The sequence below is a fragment of the Belonocnema kinseyi genome, chromosome 6 (assembly GCF_010883055.1).
Source record: "Belonocnema kinseyi isolate 2016_QV_RU_SX_M_011 chromosome 6, B_treatae_v1, whole genome shotgun sequence".
In the NCBI taxonomy this organism is placed as follows: Eukaryota; Metazoa; Arthropoda; class Insecta; order Hymenoptera; family Cynipidae; genus Belonocnema; species Belonocnema kinseyi.
The window spans coordinates 144,209,816-144,237,010 of record NC_046662.1 but is presented as its reverse complement, the minus strand read 5'-3'; the positions used below and the strand labels follow the sequence as shown (position 1 = coordinate 144,237,010).

The following is a 27,195-nucleotide window of genomic DNA, read 5'->3' as shown; positions in this document are numbered from 1 at the left end:
GCAAAAGGATTAATAAATGAACAAACGGCATATAAATTAAAAACACATAATAGTACTGTAGCTAAAGCTTATTCTCTTCCAAAAGTGCACAAACCAGATTTGAAATGAAGATTAATTGTGTCCACAATTCATTCTCATACTTTTAACTTAGCCAAATATATTTATAATGCTTTAAAAGCAATTTCAGGTAACACAGAATTTGTTAAAAATAGCTGGAATTTAAAGGTCAATTTAAATAAAGTTAAAGTTCTTTCGACACATTTCTTATATAAATTGGACATTGTTTCAATGTTTCATAACATTCCATTAGATCTAGCATTAGAGTGCATAGAAGAAAAAATAATACAAAATAAAAATCTAACTAAAATAACGAAAAATGAATTTTTATTTGCTCTTCAATAACATAGTCTTCCCTTTTAATGGGAAATATTGTAAACAATCAAATGGTTGTCCTATGGGTTCAACATTGTCTCATATTGTTTTAAATTTGTTTTTAGAATATGTGGAAACAATAGCTCTAAAAAAATTAAATTTTAAACCTATTTTATAAAAAAAGGTATGTGGATGATATTTTAGCTATTGTTCCTACTGAAAAAATTGTCGATTTCATAAATAGTTTTAACAGTATTGAAAATTGCATACAGTGTACATTTGAGCTTGAAAGTAATAATTCAATGAATTACCTTGATTTACAAATTATAAAAACAACGGAAGGTAAGTTAGTTACCAATTGATTTAAAAAAGATTCATGGTCTGGTGGATATATTAATTTTAATTCCCATCATTTATATTACCAAAAGGTCGGCCTAGTAAAAGGTTTAATCGACAGATCCATAAAATTGAGTGATATTAGCTTTGAAGAAGAAAATTTGGATCAAATTAAAATCACTTTAGTTCCAAACAATTATCCGCTTCCTTTGATAAATAGTATTATTCGAGAAAGAATTCATGAAATCTACAATAGTTCCAGTAAGAAAAATAACTGCGTTCACACGTACAAAAAATCGGATTTAAAAGTTACGTTACCGTATATTCAAGGACTTTCTGAAAGGTTGCGAAGATGGTTAAAAAAATGCAACATACATGCTTATTTTAGTAATTAAAACCTTAACATTTTTTACTTAATAAAAAGACCAACAGCATATCAACAACATCGATTTACAATAAGTATTCTTGATCAAAAAGAAATTGATAGTACCGAAAATTTGCCTGGAATTGTATATCTCATTAAATGTAATTGTCGTGAAAAAATTTACATTAGTGAAACACATAGAAGATTAAAAACTAGACTTTTAGAACATAAAAGAGATTCTAGAGTTATACATTTTAATTAGATCTTTCACAACACTGTTGGAACTTAAACCATTATTTTGATTTTCATTTTAACAATATTAAAATTCTTGCTAGAGAAAAGTATTATTAAATAAACAAAACCAAGTTAAAATTCCAGTTACTTTGGCGCGCTTTCCTCATTCGCGGTTCCTTGAAATGACACCTTTATTCTGTATCAATGAATTTACCACCTTAATGTATATCTTTTGTCTTCTTTGCGATATGTTCGTCGTTGTCCCAAAACATTGTAAATGTTTTGTGTTTTCCGTAAATTAAGACGTAGTTTCTCAAAGAAAGCCTCTTGAATTATTATGAGACTTTTATATTATATGTTTGTTGTATATTTTAATTTAATTTAGTGTCACACATTATTATTACTTTTAAAAATTGACACTTAAGTATTGACGGATGTTTGACTGTAAAATTAAATATTCTTTTTTTACAAGACAATAAGTACATGTATTTTTTATTTCTTTTACTTTTTTTAAGCAAATTTGTTTATTATTATTTGTAAGAAAAGATCGTTATTTATATATTATTTATTTAGATTTTCTGAAAAAGGTACACATTGATAGCCGAAAGGTCAGAATTTCAATAGACGAACTTTCCAGTAATTTCGTTTTCATCATTTAATTAATGAAGACTGTAAGCCCTGCAACAAATTCTTACCTATACTAATGTAGTTGTGCTTACTAACGCGTGACTCGATTTAAGAAATCGAACTCATCTTCTGTATGTGTGTACTTGCGCAACGATGATTAACTAAATTTGTTCTTAAATGTGCCTGTTGGTGAACCTGTAAACATTCTCTATTTACACCTTTACACAGCTATTGAGTGGTTAGTACCTGTAAAAAACAAGAACTTCAAGTTCTGTTCCATGTTTTAAATGAGTTCTTACTCATTTGGTGTTAATTAAAAAAAGCTGCTCATACCATGTGTAAGTGCCCAGTGGGCAAAACAATTAGGGATGTCCTAGAGACGTCTTTGGGAAATCCCTAAGACGCTTTTTATAACATGCCTTTTGGTTATCTTAGGGATGCTCTAAAAATATCTCATGTCAGTACACAAGATGTCCCGAGAGCGTCCATGTCTTTAAAACGTCTTTAGGTCATCTTTGGGACATTAAACGTCTTAGAGACGATGATTGACCTAACATAGGACGTCTCCGGAACGTCCAAATGACGTTCTTGGGATTTTTATAGTTTTGTGCCCACTGGGTGTACACGCAAGCTTGACGCCTATGCTTCTTTTTTATTGTTTAAAGCAAAGAGAAAAATTCGGCCTGATGAATCTTACAACGCGTATATTGAGGAAATTGAAAATTTCATCATAACTAATCTAAAAAACTTCTTGTCTTATGTCAACGAGATTAGTAAATTTAACAAGGTATCTAAATAAATGCGTCTGGGAGACAAATACACATGTGTAGGTAGAGAATACTTATTTAAAAAATATTTTAAATCAATGTATTCGAATACATCTTAACATTTCCATCAAACTGCATCTTTCTATTCGACTGACACCATATATTTACATCAATATTTCTTTTGAAAATAGCTCTTATTAATATAATCGAGCCAGAGGCGGAAAGTTAAAGGTGAACGACGCGTCTCGATTACTAACATTCAGCAAATTTTTGCAATAGACTATTTTTAATTTTTACAAGCACATCCAAACGTTCTGACATATAAAAGTTGCCTGCTATAGAAAACCAGCAGCAGAACACTGTAGATAATAGGTTTAGACCGCTGGACCCCTTGTAGATAACATATGAATAGCTTTTAATTATCATGAAACGTTCACTTTTGATTAAAATGTTATGAAACTAACGTTTAATATTATTTTCTAGTAAATGAACAAAAATCATTTTAAAATTTCAAAGAAATTTATAAATTGCGAAAATAACAAAGATTTTACCTCGCCGTGTAAAATTTCAGAAATGTCGTTTAAGGGACCGTCCACAAATTACGTAAGACGTTTTTCTTTTGTTTGAACAAAGACGAGCATAAAATTGCTGTGAAGTTGAGAGGGACACAACGATATAAACAAAAGAAAAACGTCTTACGTAATTTGTGGACGATCCCTAACAGGTTTAGTCCGCGAAACTTTCAATAAATAAATATTAAGTGACCAGTTATGGAGTTGTTTTATATAAAAATAAAGTAATTTTAATGCCTCTTACTAGTTCCTTGCATAAGAAGGCACTTTAACCTTCTACTTCTTTGAAAAAGAGTCTTCATCGTTGATCCAGTGACCTTCGCACATAAATTTACTGCTAAACATTCAAGTTGAATACAATTTGATGAAAAAGCATCGATATGAGAATCGTCCACAAAATTAATTCCGTAAAGGTTAATAACTCTTAAATTTGGCGTTGCAGATTTTAATTTATGGACATTTATCACTTCGTAGATTTCTTCTTCTTCTTCTTCGACCTTTTCATATGTACCTGTGAATTAAAAATATATAATTTAAAAAAATTCTTGAATATACAATAATGCATACGTTAGGCCTGTTTGCGTAGTAGCAGTTTTACTATGGTAAAAGGAGCTACTATGCTCGGCACTTAATCAGGTTGCTAAGCATAGTAGTCTCTCCTACAGTAAAAACAATGACTAAATCGATAAAATTGAAAGATTAATGTTACAGTATTTTTGTTAATTTTATGTTCTAAGATGAGGTTAGAAGAAAAGACAAACTCCTGATTACAAATGGTCTAAAGTAAAGGAGGAAATGTGGTTGGGAAAGAGACAGAAAGGTGCTTATGAGCTCATGAAGAGAAGTGGAAAAAAGGAATGTGACCTACAGGGGTGAGGGGAGTATAGAGGGATTGGGAAGGTAACTGAGGTAAAATAGGTTAGTTCGTATTGAGTGAGTCGATTAAGGAATGCGATTGAGGTGATTGAGAGAGTTGTTGTGGAAAGGAGGCAAGAACTAGTTTAGGCAGTAAGTGGTAAAAGGGTATTTCAATACTTCCATGCTACTTCCATGCATAGACTATCCCATGTTCTGCTTGTGCTCTGTATTTTTCAATTGCGTTTTGTATTTGCACCTAGCGCCGCGAAGCTAACACATCATAGGAGAGTATAGCCGACTATCGACGATAAAATCATAGGCATCTGCCTTTGAAGCTCAACAACTTGTGCAAAAAAATGCTAGCGCAACAAAAAAAACAGTCATATGAAAGCTGAAAGTTTTCTACGTAAATTAGCTTCAAGAAGTTTATGTAAAAAAATTTTGTGCTTAACAGACTGAAAAATGTAATAAAAGAGCAAGGATTTTCGGGCACATTTAAGAACAATGAAGTTTAGAGCGTTATTTCTTATAGGGTAAAGGGGGGCAGCGCCAACCAGTGGGGCAATGGTGATTTTCCTTATAGAATGGCTATTATTTAACGATTTCAGTTCTACTTTGCATCAAATAAATCTGTTTCATCAGAGAGATTTTGTTACTTACTAATATCTTGAAAATTGACGTTGCAAGAGAAAAATTATACAGAAAAAACTTTTTACCACGAAAGAATGGAAGTTTCGCTGACAGAAATATAAAGATTTCAACTCTATTGACAACACTTACCATATAAAAATTTGATATTTTGACAGATAAAATAATTTCACACAATCTAATTATATTAATTAGACGTAATTCAAGTCCAAAATATAATACATCTCATAAATAAGTGAGACTTGGCCAGGGGGGCAAGCATGACGAAAACAATATTGACAAGTGCTTAGGTGAAACACGTGTCACAAGTTTCGTCGATAAATGATTGGCAATGTAGAACAGCAACTTATCTTGTGGGCTACATGGAAGAAACTATTAAATATTATTATTATCAATCCGGTAGGTATGCAGTTGTCTTGTATTGGTACAGTAAAAACATTGCGTAAATTCCGTTTCCAGCAAAATGTCAACAAATAAGAGGTTATATTACAGCTGTCTCTATTTTTGTTCAAAATAACTTATTCTTCTTGTTAGTCATCTTTAAAGGTAATTTTTCCAGTACATAAAATACCACAGAAGCAAAACATCATATTTTTCTTATCTTTAAATGTTTTGATTTTCATAAAAAGCTGCAGGCGGCTTTGCCCTCAGGTGGGGGGGAAAAGCCGACGAAATACAGCATGTCAGAAATAATTAAATTACCAAATCATTGTTTTTTTGATGTGAATAATACTTATAGAAATATAACATAATATAATGTAGAACTCGAAATGAGAAAAAACTGGATCAATTCAACATCTTATTAACTTTTAAAAAAACATTGACTGTTAACTTGTTGGCGCTGCCCCCCCCCCCTTACCCTACGAGGGGCGATGCGAAATATTTGAGAAATTTCATGAGTATGAGGAAAACTGTTTGTGAATAAATTGCAGTTGAGAAATTTGAGAAATAATAAAAATTTTTGCTTAAAATTACAAAAATGTACAACAATATTATCTTCAGTTCTAATACAAATATTTGAGCGGTTCAAACTGCGAACTGTTAAGAATAGGCTCTGTAATTATTTCCGATCTCCCGGAAGGATGCGATAGTTCTATTTTTTGCGAAAATCGCGAAAAATTTAGACATTTTTTTTGTTGGGCAACAAATGTCTGAAAGCAGCCGGGGTCCTTTGTCTTGCTGCTGACCGCTTGTGCCTTCCTTCGACCTTTGATTCTGAAACCTTGGCTGGACACCTGGCGCGTTCCCCGGCCAGTGTCGTATTTCTTTCATTTATGGCTTAAAATAGTTTAAAGGGCAATTATAAGATAATTGTACAATTATTTATTTTTAATTGTTAATGATTAACTAATAAATATCTATTACTATTATTTATTAATGAATAATTTATGATTAATTGTACAATTATAAAATAATTGTAGGCTTCGTTAGAGATAAAAAAAACTTAGTTTCGAGAATGGTTTGTGGTTTTTTTATAAACTACGGAACATACGTAATAGTGTGCATAAAATTGTATGGGTTTTATCGTTATATTCATTAATAAGATGAACTTCCGAAATACACTAAAACAAGGTATAAAAAACGATTTTTGTGATGATTTTCTTTAATTTTTTTGCAAAAAATGTCAGGTACACTACAAATTGGATACTATAAAAAGTGTACCGATTCTAATAACACCCAATAATTTCAATGAAAGAAGGAAGAGCGTGTTTGATAAAAAAATAGAATCAACCTTCGTGAAAAACGTTTGTTGGCCCTGAAAAGGGTCAATTGATATTATTTAGTGCAGATCGGAAAGGTGCTTTTCTTCGACCTGTGCTTATGATCCATTCTTAGAGGAGTATATCCTTAATCTTCTTTTTCCGTGGTTCATACTGTCCACACAAAAATAGTGTTGCATGAGTAATGTGTAACTTAGCTCAGTTGTAATTGTCTGAATAGGTTTCTTTATGTACTGATTCCAATCAGTTATTTTTTGTACTATTTTGTATCAGTTACATTTTACTATTCTTAAACAATTAATTCTTTCACTATTTTCAATTAGTGACTGCATTGTGTCTATAGAGCAATTAATTGTGCTGAGGGATCAGTCGAAATTATTGTTAATTAGTAAAAATACTTATTGATACGTAGAGTTTAGTCACTAATTGAAATTAGTAAAAAAAATAAAATCTCACTAATTTTAGGCTCTCCCCTTTTGAAAATCTCCAGGGAAAGAGGCAAAAACAGAGGAATAGAGGAGAGATAAATGATTTTAAAATAAATTTAATACAATAATACAACTTTATATTCCTATTTTTTGAATTGTAATTATATATTGCATTTTCCACCAAAAATATGAATTTTCCAGTAAAAAGATTCATTTTTGACTAAAAAGCATCATTTTTCAACAAAAAACATGACTTTTGAACAAAACCGTAGACAGTGAAACCTTTTAATTCTTTTTTGTTTGCTCTAATTTTAAATTTTATTTCAAAAAGTGATATTTTACTTGAGGTATTTTTATATTTAGCTAAATAGAAACATTCTTTAATGAAAATGGAATACTTGAGTTTTCAATGCAGCAGGAGAATGTGAAAGAAGTAAGATCATAAAAAAAGGATTTTAGCTTTACTGAATATGGTATAGATAAATATAATAATAGTGATAAATAATAGTGCAATGTCTCCCTGCTCCCCTTTACATTGGTAATGGCCATTATAGGCGTGTTCAAATCCAAAGTGTTATACATTCTCATAAAAGGAGTTAAATACATTGTTCCTCACCTAACATTCATTTACTGAAATTCTGTAGCGTATTTCTGAATAATCTTCACCATTACTATTGATAATGAGCAGCTCTATTTCTCTTTCCAAAAGATCATCAGTTACTCCGTATTTCCTTTCTACCTCTTCCACGTGCCTGACACAATTTTCCCAAAGTGTCGGTGGCACAGAGTCCATCACTGTCTCGAAAAGTCTCTGCACGTCGTTATTTTTGAAGGTGGCATTTTGAGCAGCTACTTTTTTCTTCACATGTGCCCACACGTACTCTATCGCGTTGAATTTGCAATGAGCTACTGGTAACCAAAGAAGTTTAACCTCATCGCCTCTTATTTCCTTTGCAATTTTGTACAATAAATATCTCTTTTCAAATTTGTAGGGTACACAAAGTTGCAGATAATTCACTTTGTTTAAAGCTTCAAAGCTTCAAACGAATCCGCCCCAGCTAGAAGTGGTATATTCCTCTACGTCATCCACTGAATTATATTTTCCTTTCCCCAGTTGGAGATAGGATTCAGTCGTTTAGGATCCAAAATCGCATGGCACGGTGATTGATCAATCACAATAATTGATTTCGGTGATAAATTGCAGAGCACCTCTCGAAACGATTCTTCGAAATCAGCAGCATTCATTTCATTGTGGCAATCAGCAGAACCTTTCTATTCAATGAAATATTTTAAACTGGCATCCATGAACCCATCTTTGCTCCCAATATGAAGGATGATCACCCTCCATATTTCAAATGATGATTAGCTCCACAACAAAGTTTTATTATTATAATAGATGCAGTACCCACTTCACCGATAATGATGAATTAAACTTAAAATTCCACTCTTTTTCCTGCTATCGAAAATTTCTACACCAGAACTGAACGATTTTGTAATTTTTTAAACGTGAAATTCATGTTTTTCTGCATTTTTCGCAAGGTAAAATCAATTATTTTTGGGAAATCATCACTATTTTCTTGCACGGTATGCAAAATTTTTTTAACAATTGGATACTCTTTACTGAGATGCATGTTGCAAATGTTGCGACACACTACTTCTTGCATATGTTCGTCAAATACAATAGGATCTCTCCCAGCTCATTCATACTGAGAACATTGCAATTCACCTCCATTCCTCACACACTCGGCAGTAACACGACATACACTTCTTACACCAGTATTCAAACAGTTTGCTGTCCTTTCTACAACTTTATTGATATCTTCACACACTCCAGCAGTCAAGCAATGTCCTTGAGGTTACGCAGTGAGATGTCAGGACTAAAGGTAAAGGATTTGTTTGAATTCTCATTTTTTATATTATTCTTATCGGAGAAGGTATTAAATTTGTGTGAAATTAGACATACAAATTATCCCATATATTTATTTACATTTATTTGCCAATTTTGAATTTTATTTTTACACTGCGCGCGCAACATACTACTTGAGCTATTATGGATGCGCTTGAAGTCACCTTCTGCAGAAGTTAATGACATTTTTAAAAATTTTTAACGCTGCACAAAAAGCATTGCGATTACTTCGTGAGTTTCTCATGGAAATTTTAATTAAAATCCGAATTTCAACAATTTAAAAGTTGATCCTGCTGTTTTTTAAAAAGTTTTTTAAGATGGAACCGAAGGGAGACTCAGTGGAATCTTTAAGGGTACTTTGTAGTAGCTCCTATCAGTTCCTTCGATCCGCCAGGGTATTCCTGGAGGGAACCAGACTATGGCTGAGTTAGTGGCAAAATGAGAGAGACAGACTATGAGTTAGCCGGATAAGCTGTCTCCCTCGCGCAGCAATCTGATTGGCTATTTACTTCTCCGCTCTAAATGAAAGTTAGATAGATTACATGTATGCGCAAGCGAAGAGCTACGAGGTGTGTTCAAAAAATAAGGTGACTTTAAGGTTTTCGAAAAAAATATTCATTTATTTCTTAATATTTATGTTGTCCCCTTCAAAGTAATCCCCCTCAGATATAATACACTTGTGCCAACGTTTTTTCCAATCATCGAAGCACTTCTGATAATCATTTTGTGGTATAGCCTTGAGTTCTTTCAGCGATGCAGTTTTTATCTCCTCAATCGTTGGAAATTGATGTCCTTTCATGGGTCTCTTCAGTTTTGGGAAAAGAAGAAAGTTACTGGGGGCCAAATCCGGTGAATATGGAGACTGAAGCATGACTGTGGTGCTGTTTTTGGTCAGAAAATCTTTCACAAGCACTTTCAAAATTAAGCAGTTTTGGAACAAATTTCGCTGACACACGTCTCATGCCCAAAACGTCCGAAAAGATAGCATGGCATGAGCCAACCGATATGCCAACATCTTCAGCAACTTCTGTTATGGTAATTCGGCGATTTTTCAACACCATTTCTGCCACTGCTTGAACGTTTTCATCTGTTGTTGATGTGCTGGGACGTCCAGGGCGAGATTCGTCTTCGACATCCTCTCGGCCTTCTTGGAACAGCTTGTACCACTTATGCACATTTTTCTTACTCAGAGTAGACTCACCGTATGCAGCTATCAACATGTCAAGAGTTTTAGAGCACTGGATTCCATTTTTCACAAAAATTTAATGCAAACTCTTTGCTCCATTTTTTTCGAAAGAAGAAAATCGCCGAGCACACCAAACCCTTCTAACCTTTTACGCCTCTGCCAGAAGAACAACACGAGCTATATAGTCAAAACTGTGAACATATGATCGTGACGAGTGTACCAACACAACAAAACAAAAAATTTAAAACTTGAATGTACGTAGCCCGCGAAAATTGAAAAGTCACCTTACTTTTTGAACACACCTCGTGTTTATGGAGCAAAATTGAAAAGACCAATCACGTTAATGTGCGAGAGATATAGCCTGTCCCCCAACCCTAGAGATTCTCAAAAGAAGAGTTGCGACACGTTAACCCCACCACTTGTCTAGATCCGATCGAAGTACGGAAGTCGTCACAAAACGCATTGGCAAAATCACCTCAACTCAATGTTTTGAATCGAGCAGAATCGAGAAACGGCGAATAAAAGTAATAGTCGTTATAACGGTGTCATGTTATGTTTTATATTGCAAAAAAGAATCGTCGCAGGGTATCGATTTAAATATTTTCTTGAAAGTTTAAGACGTCAAAATGTATGGATTGAGAAAATAAATTAAAGAAATCGAAGAAAAATGCGTACTTGCTCAAAGTGCATTCAATTATATTTTCCGATCGTGGTACCCTATCATTTCTAAATGAAATACTGTAAATTCCCAAGTGCGAAGTCACATACGGCTCAACATTGGCCCATAGTCGGCAAAAATATTTCCAAAGCTCAGCTGTCATCGTCGCGCCATTGCTGGATTGATAGCTATGGCCTTGCCTTGGCAGCTATTGTCGGCTCAACACTGGGTACCAATACCGCACCAACCTGGATGCCGGAGTTGATTCCAAAACTAATAAAAAATCATTTAATTCTTCTCAGGACGCATCTGATTATCCATTCATCATTATACGACTGCATATCGTTTGAATATTATAAATAATTTTAAGAATTGAAATTTAATTTAAACATTTTGGTTAATTTTCACGAATACTGCTATAGTCTAAAAATATAACAAAAAAGGTATTTAAAAAACAAATATTAATTGATTGCGAGTACTTTGAATATAAATATTAATGGTCCTATTTAGATTGAATACATATATTACATTTTGAACATTATATTATAAATAAAACTTCTAACGCTACGGGGTATCGAACCTACATCTATATACCTAAATCTATCGCCTAACAGTCGGGAGTGCTAACCACTGCGTTAAACCGTCAAGTTGAAACTCTGTGAAAAAGCCATCCTCATAAGTTGCAGTTCAGAAAAGTTAAGGAACTAAATTTTAAGCTCTCTTTTTTTACTTATATATTATTATGCGACGTTATGTAAATGTAAAATACATGAACCGTTAACAGGAATATCAATACATTAATTTTTAAATAAATAATTTAAATCGATTACAATTTTCCTTCGCGTTATATTTTGTTTGTTTTTTTCGTTGTAGCCTACTTTACAACTTTTTGCAATGACATAAAATGTAATTTTTCATGAATATTACAAATTTTTAATGACAGAACTTTAAAAACTTCATCGTGAACTTTGACAATTTTTCAATAAAATTAGTTTTATCTTACGTGTAACATTGGTTTATTAGGTGCTAAAAGTGAGACTTGGCGAAATGGAGTGCCGATGATGGACCAAACATCAGTAGAGGATCAGCAAATATAAATAGCCAACATAGGCTGCCAACACTGGCTTAACATTGGGACGATTTAAATAAAACATGGTTTGCCGTGGTAAAAGTGACACTTGGCCCAGTAATGTGCCGTCACTGGGCCAGACATTGGCTGATCCTCGTGAAACATGGTTCGCCGTACTATAAGTGAGACTTGGCGCAATAAAGTGCCGATACTGGACCAAGCATCGGTTGAGGATCGGCAAATATAAATAGCCAATATAGGCTGCCAGCACAAGCTCAACAGTGGGCCGCTTAAAATTCCAATATTGGCTTAATAACTTCAGCCGACCTTTGCCTGCCAAAAATGGACCAACACTGGGCTGTGTACTCAGCTCCGGCAATTCGCACTTGGGTTTGTTCAATTTTTTCTATCAAAATTTTTAGCTGTAAAAAGTGATCATATTTTAACGTGTCAAAATATGAGAAAAAAAATTGTAAGAGCCTGTTTGCTTTTTCGTTTACGATTATGCAACAAAGTAAAATCTGAGAAAGGAAGAAAGTTTTCGATATCAAAAGCGTGGCAATGCACACAACTTACCAGTAAGATTTGTACGCTTATTTTTGTAAAGATAAAAGCTATTGAAAATTATTTGTACATAATTTTGTGTACCGTTTACTAAGTAAAAACCCAAAATTGTTGCTTTTATGAAAAAAATCATTTGTTCATAATTACGTTGTTCTTTTAATGGCTTATGGATAAATACTCTTACTTAAAAATTAAATCTTTCGATTCTATTCCTCAATTATTTTTAGTTACATATAGTTCACTATAACGATACTTCTTTATGTGGTAAATGTATTCAAGATCGAAAAAATATTTAGTTCAGATATTTATTGAATACAATAAAAATATTTAAGTTCATAATTTAAATCCAATATCCATAGTATCGAAAAATTTCTCGATCACAATGACATCATTTTTCATCAAACAGAAATATTGCAGAATGCCATCTGTTGAATTTTCAGTACTCTAAAATATTTATGCCACGGTTTCCTATTATGTCTTTATTTAAGGACGTACCATCGCTACAAGATTTTTCATTACCATTTTAAGCAAACTTTCACGATATCTGAATATGATCACCAGAAGTACTCAGTTAAAATCTCAGAAGCCGAGGGTACTTTATAAATAAGTTATTAACGTTTTTAATTTTGTCATATTTAACATTGCGTCTTATGAGAGATGCCGTTTTTGAGCTCTTTACTGAGTGACATCTAAGTAATCACCATTAAGATATTATAGATAATTTTTTTAATGAAAAACAAGTATTTCAAAATTAAAATGAAAAAATAAAATTAACCATTTGGTTCCTGCATATGCATGAAAAAAAATCACAAAACTTGCGCTTCTGAACGTTGGCTATCGCAATCTGGCAACATCGCGAGGCGCGATCAATGTACTATAGATATCAGTCAGCCGTTGATTCATGTCGCCGGCGACATGATCATAATGTTGCCAGATTTCAACTCGGTAAGTCATACGAGTGTAGGTATTACGACTGTGTAATCGACTCATCTCGGCAGTAGCGATGGTACCTCCTTAAAAAGAACAACGGAAATAAATTTGATTTAAAAGTCGCGCTCTATAAAGGACTTCCGTATTCCGATTGGATCTACCAATCAGAAAGGACTCTCAGCCGTCCCTACTCTTCATTGAGGATCTCTACTCGGCCCCCGTTTGTGGTTCACAAAGAGAATATCTCTGGCATGCGCAGTAGTTATTCCTGCGTATTTTTAGGTTATGTAAGGGCATGTGACAACTTAAAAATACACAAGAATGACTACTACGCATGTTAGAGATATCCGAGTTTACTCAGAATAAAACTTTTTATCATGAGTAATTTATACCTTAATACAAATACGTAGTAGAGCATAGGCATGTTAAGATTACTATAAAAGTAGAGCACATGCATACTAAATTCCCCACGCATGAAGTTGTTCGAAATTTAATATAGGTCTTTCTATACACATAATAAGAGCATCCGAAGATTTGGCTACGGCCTTCAGGTAGCCTTAATTGGTTGCGAGGCCTGAATTAAAAAAAAAGCATTAGGAAAACGTACAAATTCAATTTTATAAAATTTTCTATTACGAAACATCAGTTTAGAAAGTTTGAAATATTTTTCAAAGCCTTACTTCATTACTAAAGTTGAATAATATGTTACCATTTGAACATTATTATTATTTATAATAATAATTTTAATTTCATAAATTTTTAAATGATAAATTCCCCACGCATAAAGTTGTTCGATATTTTATATGAAATGGTCTTTCTATACGAGCAATAATATCATTCTGAGATTTGGCTACGGCCGTCAGGTAGCCTTAATTGTTCGCGAGGCCTGAATTTAAAAAAAAGACATTAGGAAAACGTAAAAATTCTATTTTATCAAATTTTCTATTTCTATATAAATTTTTTATTGAAAAATATAGTAAACATTCTAAACATTTATGCGCTAGAAAGAGAGTTTCGATAAACTAGATTAGAGGGCATCGGAATCCCACTCCTGGTAATTTGAATCGTGCTCATAACTAGAAACCTAGTTTCACAAAGTGGAATCCACAAGATCACAAATGTAGCAATAGAGTTTTGTATAAAAGGTTTATTTATAAATTGTTATATGTTGTCCCTGGATAATTTAGAAAAAGCATGGTTATTTGCTACCATCAACTTAAGGGCCAGAGTGACATTGATCGTACTTTAGCCTAGATGCGAGAGTTTTAATATTTCCGGCAATAAAGCGAAAAGTGCGCCAACACGTCCAAAGTTGTGTTTAATGTATGCTTAAAAAGGTTTCAACGGGCTAGCGAGTTGTACCCCATAAAGTCGATTCATAGAATATTTGCATTGATTCACATCGACGGTGTTGGTCCATTAGTAAAGTCTGCGACTAGAAACATGTACATGTTAGCGATTTTCGTTACCTTGATCAAGTGTCGTACTTCACTTCTGACAAATTCAACGAATTTTGCTCCAAAAATAGCATCAAGCACTCTCTGAATTCACCTCGCCACCCCTATGCAAATTGATTGGTGGAAAGGTAAGATACAATTAAGCGTTCTCAACCCGCAAGGAAAAGATTCGGACCAATGTCTCAAGATTGTTCAGAGAAATCATAATGGGTCGCCTAAAAAAATCATGAGAAAAGCCCCTTCGAAATACTTTCTAAATCCATTATTCGTCAGAAGATTAAATACAAAACGCGGTATGACAAAAATAAAAAAAAAAATCACGTTAAATTAAAAGTAGGCGATTTTTCCTTTGGATACCTATGGTATCGCAGACCTGCGAGTCAGCAAAAGCAGGGTGAGTTATGTCTGAATAGCGAGGATAAGGACGGCTCTAATTCTCTTTGCCAATCATGTGCTAATCGCGACGAAAACCTTACCATTGGTGAAAGTGTAGCCAGTGATACCGATGATGTAAGTTTAGTGATGGAAGTTCAAACTCCAGCATAACGTGATCGATGTCCTCCACAGCGTTATGGAGATCATATTTAAGGGAATATACGTACATACAACGCGGTGTGTAATAAAAAGTTGTGTTGCGAGAACGAGAGTAACTCCAATGTACCTAGCTGCAATAATTTATGTTTAAAAACAGCAGACTTTTTCTAACAAAAACTATAAAAACAAATAATGAAGTTACCTAATCTAAGAACTATTTAAAATTCACACATTTAAAACTTTTCTGAATGTCATATAGAATGCAAAATGATATTATTAATTGCATAAAATACAAATTTCGAACTACTATTTGTTTGTTAAAATTTTTTTAACTCTTTAATTCGAGTTGAAATTATATTCTGAATATTGAGAACAAGAAAATAAATATTCCCAGTTTGTTAATAATTATCATAAGATTCTTGATAAAATTAAAAAAAAAAAAATTTGTAGACATCAGATGTGTCGGAAAAGATTATAGAAGATTTTACAGACATTTTTTATTTTGTAGGATTTTCAAAAATATTAGGAAGAATTCGAGTCTTTCAAAAGATGTTAACGAGTTTCCAAGAAGTTTGAAAGGAATTCAAAAATATTTGGTAAGTTTTTGGATATGTTTCCGAGTTTGTAAATATTTCTTATCTATTTAAAACGTCTTAAATACTTTCAAATATTTTTAATTGAATTGAATTTTTCTCAAAATGTTGAAAAATAATTGAAAATGTCAAACATTAGCCTTTAATCTTATAACTTTTTCCAAGGATTTTAAGGAAATTCGTTTACTCTCTCAAAACCTCTCGAGATTCTTTTAAAGCTCCTAAGGTTTATTTTTGATCTATTTCAAAATCTACATTTTTAAAACTCTTCTAAAGTTTAAGTTCTTCTTTAGTCTTTTTAATTCTACTGTATATTTCTTGAATTCACTCGATTTTTTACATATTTTAACCATTTTTATTCCTAATTAATTGAAACATTTTTCTTTAAGATCTTTTACGCTTTGTTTTGAAACTTTAATAACCGTTTGATATGTTTAAAGAACCTTTTTTAATTTTCTCTTAAAGTTCATTTTTCATAATAAACAATTATTTAAATTAAATTTTCAGATACATATTAAAACAATTCTTTTTTTTTGTCTGATCTTGTCGGATGTTTTAAACCTTTTAATTTTAAAAAATTTCAAATTTGTCTTTAATTCTGCAAAATTAAAAATTGAATTAAAAAATTTTCAGATTCTTCCTTAATAATGTTTGAAATCTTTTCTTCTATCTCCAAATGTTTTTAAACAATCTCTTAGAACTAATTTTATGGAATGAAAAATTATTTTAGCTATTTCTAGGAGGCTTTGGTGTCTGGTGCCGATAGTAAAGTGACGGTTTTTTTGTGGGACTGTTATTTTTGGCTTATTAAGAACGGGAAATAGAAGTAAGCGTGGTAAAGTTTTGGCTAGTGAGTCAGATAGGTGTGTTAGCTTGATTGAAAGTGAAAGTTTTTTATGAAAGGCTGAAAGGGGTAGAATAATTTAAAGATAAGAACTGTTCTTTGAGGTTTGATTGGACTTTGCATTGTGAAAACTTAGGCGAGGACCCCAGGAAAACCCCAGGCAGAAGGAGGCAGATAGAGATGCACAATTCTCGGTCATATAAAATTGGGTAATATTCTCGAGAATATTCTCCTTCCGTAGAATATATGAAAAATGTCAATTTCCTAATATATATTGCACTTTGAAATATTTATAAGATATTTAAATGAATTTAATCATAAAATATAAGTAAAATAATTACGTTTTGACATTTGAAAAAATAAATTTATGGACAAAATTATAAAATCTATTATCTGCAGCACATGCAGCAAAACCAGGAAAATACCAATGTCTTAATAATTCTTTCTTTCATAAACAGTACATAAACAGAATTCAGTTTAAAAAATTCTTTGTATTGTATGTATTAGTATGTAAGATCTCATTCTGAATAATATATCTTAAAAATCAATAATATTAATAAATTATTTAAGGAAAGAAATAATATATCATGAAGCAAGAAGAACTATGCAGAGAATTATTTAATTCACCTAATACTTCTTCAGTTATTTAAAATTCGTCATCGAATTCATTTTCGAATTCTTCCCAGCCAGGTAAAGATTCTGAGTCTTGGAAAACTTCTTCTAGATTTTCCAATTCAGATGCAAGTTCGCTGACCGGTTCCATCCAAACCTCAAGTGAAAAATTAAATTGGAATTGCTTTTTTCTCATGCCAGCAGTATACGGTAGATGCAAATGGTGTGCAATAAATGTTAGCATTCCTGCTCTTTCTGTTGTCAACATGTTTCTTTCGGCAGAGTGAATGTGTCTGTAAGCGTTAAAACTTCTTTCTATGGCTACACTTGTGGCAGGCATTCCTAATACACCAACAGCAATTGAACTTTATTCGGATCCTCAAATTGTATCTTTCCAACACGTTCTAGTTTCTTATATCGGAATATTTGACTTCACGAAATCTTTCGTGTAAATTTCCGTGCCACTTCTATATTCAGCCAAGCCTCATACAATTTCTTTTGCAAGTTCCTGATTATTTCCATGAACGTACATAATTCGATCTTGTATGAACTTTTGACCTTCCATTTTTTCTTCTCTAGATAAACCTTTACGGTTTAGTTGTGGATTGAGAAAGTAAGCAGGAAAATGGATTGGATGCAAAGTACACTGACGCCTATTTCGCAATTTTTTAAAAATATTTTCATCTTCGTCCAGCTAGAGCGGAGATTCTTTTAAAAGTCGATGTGATTTCCGAGCAAGCTTTGCGACCAAGCTTAAGTTGAGGCCATTCCCTTCGAGGATAGTTACCCATTTTACTATGGATAGAAGGATTTCATAAAAAATTGCAATCAACTCCAAAAAGAATGATCGAGAATATTTTTGCGTACATCTGTACACAAATATTGATCCACATTTTCCGAAATGACCAGTTTTTTAAAAGATTTTTTATTCCTTTGCAAGCTCTCAATGCAAAAAAAGCTACATGTGCTTGCTGCGTCTTTCCATTCTGGTCCAATTCTTCTAGCCAGCGGCGGATTAACATGTTTTGTGGCCTGGGGCTAAACCTCGAAGGAGCCCTCTTAAGGCCAGAGAAAATCCCAATTTTGCTGTAACGTACGTGATTTTCTGGGGCCAGGGGCCTAAGCACTAGCCTCTTTGTGCCCCTTGGTAAATCCGGCGCTGCTTCTAGCCCCTCCTTTTTCTGTCTTGGTTCCTCTTTATTTTCAAGTTTAATTTATTCCTGGATTTTTGTAAGTGTCTCTTTTAAATTGTGAGATAGATTATTCTCATTCACAATATCCTTGGACTGATCGATTACATTTTTTAATGTTTTGCCTTGTACGATATCCTTTATTACAGCTAGTATTCTATTACTTCCAATTCTGTCAATGGCTTTCAGAATAAGTTCTGCCATATACTCTCCAGTGTGGCTGCAGACTTTGGTGTCGTATGTTTCGTAGAAAAGGGCCTCTGGATTCGTGAAGATAAATTTTAATTTTGCCTCATCACTAAAAAATGTTTTAAATTTAGGTTACAAAAATTGTGAAAATATTTAATGTAGCTTTTATATATACATTTAATGGTAGCTTCATATAATATTTTTTTTAGTTTTTAAAATTTTAGAATATTACCTGCAATTACTCCACCCATCGCATTAAACCCCAACTTCTGAAGCAGCTGCTGCTGTTTCAAATACCTTATTCTGTACTCTTTTAAATTCATTGTTAAGGAGAACACTTAATTTATGTCTAGAAGGAACTTTCCAAGAGGACCTTAACTTCTAAAAAAAGATTTTCCAGTACTTGTTTTCGAAAAAGTTTAACAGAGCTCAACTTCCGTACAGAGCCCGGGTGAATTCTTCATCTTATATGGCCTGAATAAATTCATATTGGATCGTTAATGTCAAAAGAGACGTTTTTCAATTGCATCAATAAACAATTAAAAATATCAACACGTTTATTTATCTATTCATTCGACGTAATAGAATCTAGGTAGATTTTCAATGGAAATAGTTTCTTTTCACTCGAGTTCTTAGATAAATTTTTATGAACCTTTTCAGTCTTATCATAAATTGTAAACCTGTCAACTTCTGCTAAAGCTTCACCATCAGAATTACAATTGTCTATGAAAGAGTAATGAAAATCCGTATTTCAAATTTTGAACTTTGAGGTTCCCTGTTTTACATGCATGATAATATTAAATCTTGTAATAAGTTAGAATTGAATAAAATAACTTTTAAATGTCGACTATTTAAAAGAAAGCAAAACTTTATAAAGTATTTTGAGGTATTCATAAATTATACTTTACCATTGATTCCAGTTCTACTGAACTTTTTATATTTCTTCACCTTAAATAAACTTTTTACTGCACTTGGACACTTGAGACAACTTTGTAAATGCTTCTTTTTTCTCGTAGCATTTTTTTGATACATACTGTTGCAAAATATGCAAGTATAACCTTCAATTTTTTCTCTTTGGTTGCGTTTTGGTCGGAAATACGCCCAGATGTTGCTTTTTGGCTTACCCATTATCGTTAAACTGAAAATACATTTTAAAATTGAGTAATATACATAAATAGTTGCAATAATATAAACAAATGAATAAAAATATACAAATTTCTCGGCTTTAAAGACTCACAATAAAACATAACCTATAAGCTAAAAGCTAGCATTTAGCATCATTGAGACATCCTAGATTTACAATTACAATTATTTTTTTAAGAGTTTAATATTAAAATCACATTTTAATTATTTGTAAATATTTTGAATATACTCACCTTTCGTCCCTTTAAATACGCCTGCCAACACGAAATAAACACTCAAGATGGAAACGATCAGCAAGCCTGGGGAAGGGTAACAGGCGAGATAGACACACAAACTTGAAAAAGCTCAACAGAGCTCCGCAGCGCTCGCATAGTGTAGGAGCGATCCGATTTCTTCACGACTATCGAAAACGGGCCAGCAGTGTGGAAATTTTTAGTGAAAGGCATAAATCAGCAGAGGAAGAAAGGAGAAGGGAAGGAAAAGAGAGAAGGTTGAGGGTAACTTGAGTATAGAAATATTACACTCATATTGGTGGGGTATAAAATGTATGCGAAAGTGCTCAGAAAGAGGTTACAAAGACAGGTGGAAGAAAAGGAAAGTATACCACACAACCAAACGAGTTTTAGAAATGGGATGGGGACCATAGATAAGGTCTACGTGCTCAAATATCTAGGCAATACAAACCTAGGGCGAAAGAAAGAGAAGCTAGCCGAATTCTTTGTCCGAGAGAGAAGTAGGCAAAGGTTTAATAGAGATTTCACACAATCAGACGAGTTTTAGAAAAGATTTGGAAATAGTTGGAATAGAAAAGAAAGAAGGAGGGGTCTTTTGCACAGATAGAGGCCTAAAGCAGGGGTGACCTTCGATCCACTGCTTTTTTATCTGCTGTTGGCAGAATTAGAAAAAAAGCTAAAGAAGGCAGGGCAAGGGGAAACAATATTGGGCAGCAGTAAAATATACTCTCTAGTTTACGCCGACAACGCAGTTCTGTTAGTAGACCTCGAGAAGGGAATAAACCTAATTATGAGAATTTTTTAAGCGTATTTGGGAGCAAAGAAGCTGACGATGAACATACAGAAGACCAAGGTGATCTGTTTCAGAAGTATAAGAACAAAAATACATCAGGTTTGGAAGATAAACGCACAAAGAGTAGAAAGTGTAAAGAAGTTCTTTTTTCTGAGTTTTTTGTTTGAAACATAAAGGGCGAACGAGGTGCAGGTGAGGAAAAGAATAGAATGTGCGAGTACAGTAATGGGCCAGGTATGTGGTATAAGAAAGAGAAGGTTCAAGGACGATTGGAGAATGAGGATTTGGTTGTTTGATGCGTTGGCTTAGGCGGTGTTGTGCTATAGATTGGAGGTCTGGGAATGAAAGGAACATATGAAAGTGGAGAGCAGGCATAAGCGATTTCTCAGATGGGTAATGGGGGGTTGAAGTAACCCAAGACAATTTCACAACTAAAGGCTCTTTATCCAGGAACTTGCACAGCGTTCTAAATCGCAGGGATTTATTGTCGAAACGTCTCTTTGGACGAAAATGAGTTTTTCTGACGTTGTGGTAAAATTTGAGGTAAGTGGATTGTTAGTGTGTAGACGGATTTAGATGTGAGAGATTAATTAAGGGATTGTGAGATTGAAAAGTGGAGGTAGATATTTTGGAGGATTGCGACAGATTTGTGTGGAAGTTTGTTTGGAGATTTGTGACAGGGTGAGAGGACTGCGTTGATCGGGTTGGTAGTAGCAGGGTTGGGTAGCGACAAAGAAAGTCGAGACAGTACCACATCGCGACGGTAGATAGAGGCAGGGAAGCATAGAAGGCGAGAGAGTTTGAATTTGATTCATGGCTAGCAGACCAAGTATCTCCGTGGAAGATTGTGGCTTAAAGGTTCAATTGAGGCTTTTATCAATAGGAAGAGAGAGAGGAGAGGGAAAGCAGTGAAGAGAAGGAAAATATCGGGGCGAGCGTGAAATATCAAAAAATCTTTAGATCGCCACCGGAAAAGCAGAATTTATTAGGGAAGAGTGATAATAGTAAGGGGACTGACGGAAGCGGAGATGAAAGAGGAAAGACTAAAGGAAATTCACGAAGTGATGATAGAGGTAATGGGGCTTTATGAAGAAAAGCAGGAGAAAAGGAGAGAGGAATTAAAGAATGAAATTAGGCGCGAAATAGCTGAAGTTAAGAAGGAAACAAAAAAATGGGAAGGAATCAGGGAAAAGTTAGAAAAGAGGATGCAGTCATTAGAACAAAAGCTAGAAAATTAGGAAGAAGATAATAATAAAAAGGTAGAGGGGATGCAAGGTAGGATGAAGGAACTTAAAAACTCGAACCGAGATTGTGGTGGGGGCGAGAGTGGGAGTGAGGAGATGGAGAGGCTGAGAAAAATAGAACAAAGAATAGAAAGGAAAGAGAGGGAAGAAAGAAAATTAAACATAGTGATAAAGGCTATAAGAGTAGAGGGGAAAGAGCTGAAGGAAGGAGTAGACTAAATACTAAAAATGATTGGGGCTAAGGTAGAGATATAGGAAATGCGAAATGTAGGAAGGAAAGAGCAAAGAGGGGATATAATGGTACTGGTGAAATTAAAGAAATGGGAACATAAGAGGGAAGTAATGAAAAAGAAGAGGTTATTATATGGAGGTCCAGAGAGAATAGAGGATGATTTAACATGGGGAAAAAGGAAGATGCAATATAAATTGAGGAAAATAGCGAAAGATGAAAGAAAAAAGGGAAAGAGAACATGTTTTAAATACGGGCGAATACAGATAGATAGAGTGTGTTGGGATTCGGATGAAGGAAGGGAACAGATAGTATGAAATGATGTGCAGGGAAACTAGAAGAGGAGGGACAGGAGATAGGAAAATAAGAAATGGTAGGAAAAAACAAAAGATGAGAAACGAAAGTAGGGAAGAATAAAGATTTGTTACTGGAATATAGCAGGATTGGAGAGAAAGGATAGGTAGTTTATGAGAAATTTGACACAATGGGTGGTAGTCATAATGATGAAGACATCACTAGATGAAAAGAGATGGAAAAGAGTAAGGGTAAGGTTAACAATAGATTACAAATGGCAAGTGCAAAATGCAAAGAGGAAGAATAAAAAAGGCAGAGCAATGTGAGTAAGGAATGAATGAAAGACAGGAAAGAACAGAAAGAAGGATTAATAGTAAAAGAGACAATTATGGGAGGAGAAAAGTGGATGGTAGGGGGGGGGGATTATGTGAACGGTGATATACAGTAGAAAATAGAGAAGATGAAAAAAAATTATTGAAGTAAATAAAGAAGAGAGTAGGCTCATAATATGTGGGGAACTCAATGCGAGAACAAGTGACAGAGGAAGATATATGAGGAGAATATAGGAAAAAAAAGTGTATACTGATTTGTGTTATCAAAAGAAAGAAGAAGAGAATAAAAGGTTTGAGGAAGAGGCGGAGAAGGCTAGGACGGAAAAAGAGGTATAAAAGGTAGTAAATAGAGAAGAAAAAGAAGAAAAAGAGTAAACCAAGATATTGAAATGTTAGAATGGAAAAATTATTTTTTGGATTTGCTAGAAGGAGTAGAGGGAAAATTTATAAAGGGAGGAAAATATGGTAGAGAAAAAGATGAGGAAGAGGACATATCAAGGGAAGAAATAGTTAAGTATTTAGGAATAATGAAGAATGAAAATGACCGGGGCGAAATAGACAAAGTTATGGTAAAAAAGTGGATAAGGGAGAGATTACTAAAGAGAGTATCAGAAATTTTTAGAGAGACAAGAAGCAGGGTAAAGGTAGGAGAGCAAGTAGGAGATAGCTTCTGGTTGGTGCGAGCTGTGAGACAAGGATGTCCTTTGAGCCCACTTTTGTTTAATTTATTAATATCAGACTTGGAAGAAGAAATGAGGATAAAACGTTGGGGAGGAGTTAGGATAGAGAAGGGAAGGTTTATACACTTACATACGCAGACGGCATAGTGTTAATGGCAGAAGCTGAAGAAGGGATGGCGGGATTAATTACAGGATTAGAGAAATACTTAGATGGGAAAAAGCTGAATGTAAATGTAGAGAAGATAAAGATAATGAGGTTTAGAAAAGGGGGGAGAAGGAAGAAAGAATGGACAGGGAGATGGAAGGGTATAAAGTGAGAAAAAGTAAAAGAGTATAAATATTTGAAATATATCTTGCCAACGAATAGAGATCATACAGCTCATATAAGAGAAAGGATAGAAAAGCAGCAGGGGTAATGAAACAGACATGGGGAATAAGAAAAACACGGTTTAAAAAAGAAATTCAAGATATTAAAAGTTTACAAGAAAGGTATATAAGGTGGACACTAGAGACAGACTGGAGGACACCAGGATATATAGTGAGAGAAGAAGCGCAAACGGATAAGTAAAATATTAGAACCGGAAAGAGAGCCTGAAGGTAGAAGAGAGTAGCATGATGGCGATTGAATTAACGAGATGGGAAGAAGAAAGAAGGGAGTTCTTTAATGATATAGAAGTAGAAGGCGGGACTGGAGTAAACTATGAAGAATTAAAAAAAGGTAAAGGGAAAGACAATTAATAGAAAGATGGGGGTTCATTGAGGAATAAAAATACAATGAATGGTATAAGATGATAAAAAAGGAAGGAGTGCCAAAGTACTTAGAAAAGGGATGGGAAGAGAGAAGGTGGACCAGAATAGTAAGATTTATATTGGAAAACGAGGTAAGAGAGGAGATGTACTGGGAAAAAGAAGAGAACAGAAAGTGTAGAATATGTGAATGGGAGGAGGAAACATGGGAGCATGTAGGGGAAGGATGTAGGAGAGGAATGGAAAATAAAGGAATCTGGCAAGAGAATGTGGTTAAGATTCGAGGGGAGGATGGGTTAAGAGAAGAATGGATGAAGGAGTTAGTGGGTGCTAGAGGAGCAAATAAGAGAGAATGAAAGAATGCATGTGAAAAAGGCAATTGTATGTATAAAAGAGTGAAAGAAAAAGGAAACGGAAGTCGCTTAGATTAGAAGCGTAAAGATTGTAAGTAAAGGTAAGGTAAAAGTTAAGTAGACTAAGATGCGTTTGCGTTCTTATGTTTTCTCTCTCTCGCTTAGACGCTCGCTTTCGTTCACTCGCTCACTCGTTTGCTAATAAGTCCTAAATTGCGCTATCGCAGGAAATAGAGATAAGGAACTAGATACAAGAATTATGTAAATAGTTGTAAATAATTTTATATATAGAAAGGATAAAATTGAAAAAATATATAGATATAAGCGGAAAGATTGTAAGGAATGGAATAGTTGTAAATAATTGTATGTATAGAAAGAATAAGATTGAAAAAAATATAGATATAAGCGGAAGGATTGTAAGGAACGGAAGTCATGTAAACCCTTAGGGGACACATTATGAATAAAGAAGGAGACTTGTAGAGAATGACAAGCCTGAACTTCTTTCAATTTTCTGTTGTTTCATCCGATAAGTATAAATTTTATAATAAGAACTTTAATTCCATTCCTTTTCAATGTGCAAAAAGAATTGTTTGAAAACAGAATTTTCTGTTCTTTCATCAAGTAAGTATAAGTATTATATTGAGAAATTTTCATTCTGTTTCTTTTTAATGTTAAAAAATAAGTTTTTTAACTAAGAAGGTACGTACTTAAATTGACGAGTAACCACTATTTCTACAAATAATATATCGGCTGGCACTTGAACTATTTAATTTACTTTTTACATTGAATATTCTACACCAAAGAGTCTGGATCTAGAAAGACGCGAAGCATTCCAGATCACGTGACATTATTGTCCAAAGTCTTTTTGAAGGAAAATGATGAAACAACAGATTTTTTCTCAAAAACTTATTTCTCGACATCAAAAAGAACAGGGAAACAAATTCCTTGTCATAAGATTAATACTGATGCCATGAAATAACCGAAAAATTAATTTAAAAAAAGTATTTTTCAACATTAAGAGGAAGCGAAATGAAAATTTCTTATTATAAAAAAGGTACAAAACAAGTAATATGGTGACTTGAAATTCCCGTTCAACAGGACGTTTGGACATTATTTCCGCGTAATCTGGTAGGACCGACTAGTTTCTGGATCGAGACCTTCAGTTATGAAGTCCCCAATGTGATACGTAAAGTACATGAATAGTTCAAGTTTCAGCCGAGACGATATTCGTACAAGAAGTCATGACTCATCAATTGCAGTACGTATCTGTGCAATGAAAAAAATTCTTTTTCAACATCATAAAGAGCCTAATTTTCAACGGAAAACATATAAATTATTAACGAGTAACGTTGTACTAAACAGGCTCAGCAAAAAGTATTAGACCCTCCACCCCTATCAGCGGAAATACGCGTTTTCGAGAGAAATGTTTCAGACAAAAGTTTCAGGGCTTTAGACGAGGATCTGAATGCCGAACTTGAAGCTGACCTTGGTGTTGACATGCAAGGTTACTTCTAGGTCAACTTTTATTTTTTAATTGGAAACCCCTCTTTTAACACCGCCAATCGAAAGAACGCAAAATTTCAAGTAGATATGCATTACGGTCATGTGATATTGTGTGACTTTTGGGTGACCTTGAATAACCTTCGAGGTCATTCCAGGGTCTTATAAACTCAAACAAAGTCTAGACAGCTGATAAGCGAAAATATTCGTTTTCGAAAGAAATCTTTCAGACAAAAGTTTTAAGGATTTGGACGAGTATCTGAAGTGTGGTCTTAAAGCTGACCTTGGCGTTGACCTCAAGCTGATTTCAAGGTCAAAGTTTATGTCTTACATGGAAACCCCTATTTTTGACACAGCCAATCGAAAGAACGCAAAATTTTACGTTCAGATATGCATTAAGGTCATTTGACCCGATGACCTTCGGGGTCATTCCAAAGTCGTGTAGACTCAAACAAGGTCTAGACGGCTGATCAGTGAAAATATGCGTTAAAAAATATTTAAACATTGTACCTAGATCCGGTCGACTAAAGGGAGATCCATCGTAGGTCTCATCAGTTCACAAAAAAAAACCCTATGTGGATCCAGCCCGCTAAGGCGAGATGGTCTTATCAGACCACAAACAAAAGGATCTCGCCTTAGATGGCCGGATCCACACACAAACTTTTGTTTGTGGTCTGATGAAAACATCTCGCCATAGCTGGCCGGATCCACATAAAAACTTTTGTTTGTGGTCTGATGAAATTATCTCGCCTTAACTGGCCAGATCCACATAAGAACTTTTGTTTGTGGTCTGATGAAACCATCTCATCTTATTTGGTCGTATCCTCATACGAACTTGTGTTTGTGGTCTGATAAGACCATCTAGTCTTAGCTGGCTAGATGCATGACCTTAATGCATATCTGAACGTAAAATTTTGCGTTCCTTCGATTGGCGGTGTCAAAAATAGGGGTTTCCTTTTGAAAAATAAAAGTTGACCTTGATAATAAT

The 27,195-nt window shown here is 33.9% G+C and overlaps 1 protein-coding gene across 7 annotated transcripts in view; it reads right to left on the bottom strand.

The window, feature by feature from the left end:
• Window positions 1–27,195, bottom strand: part of LOC117175154 (F-box/LRR-repeat protein 7) — a 505,186-nt gene that overhangs the window by 176,673 nt on the left and 301,318 nt on the right. For 6 of the 7 annotated variants that reach the window (XM_033364744.1, XM_033364741.1, XM_033364742.1 and 3 more), the window contains one exon: window positions 3,517–3,783. The exons of the other annotated variant lie outside the window; for it this stretch is intronic. In XM_033364744.1, coding sequence (XP_033220635.1) covers window positions 3,517–3,783 — 267 coding nt within the window. The remainder of the gene's footprint in view (window positions 1–3,516; window positions 3,784–27,195) is intronic. 7 annotated transcript variants of the gene reach the window in all.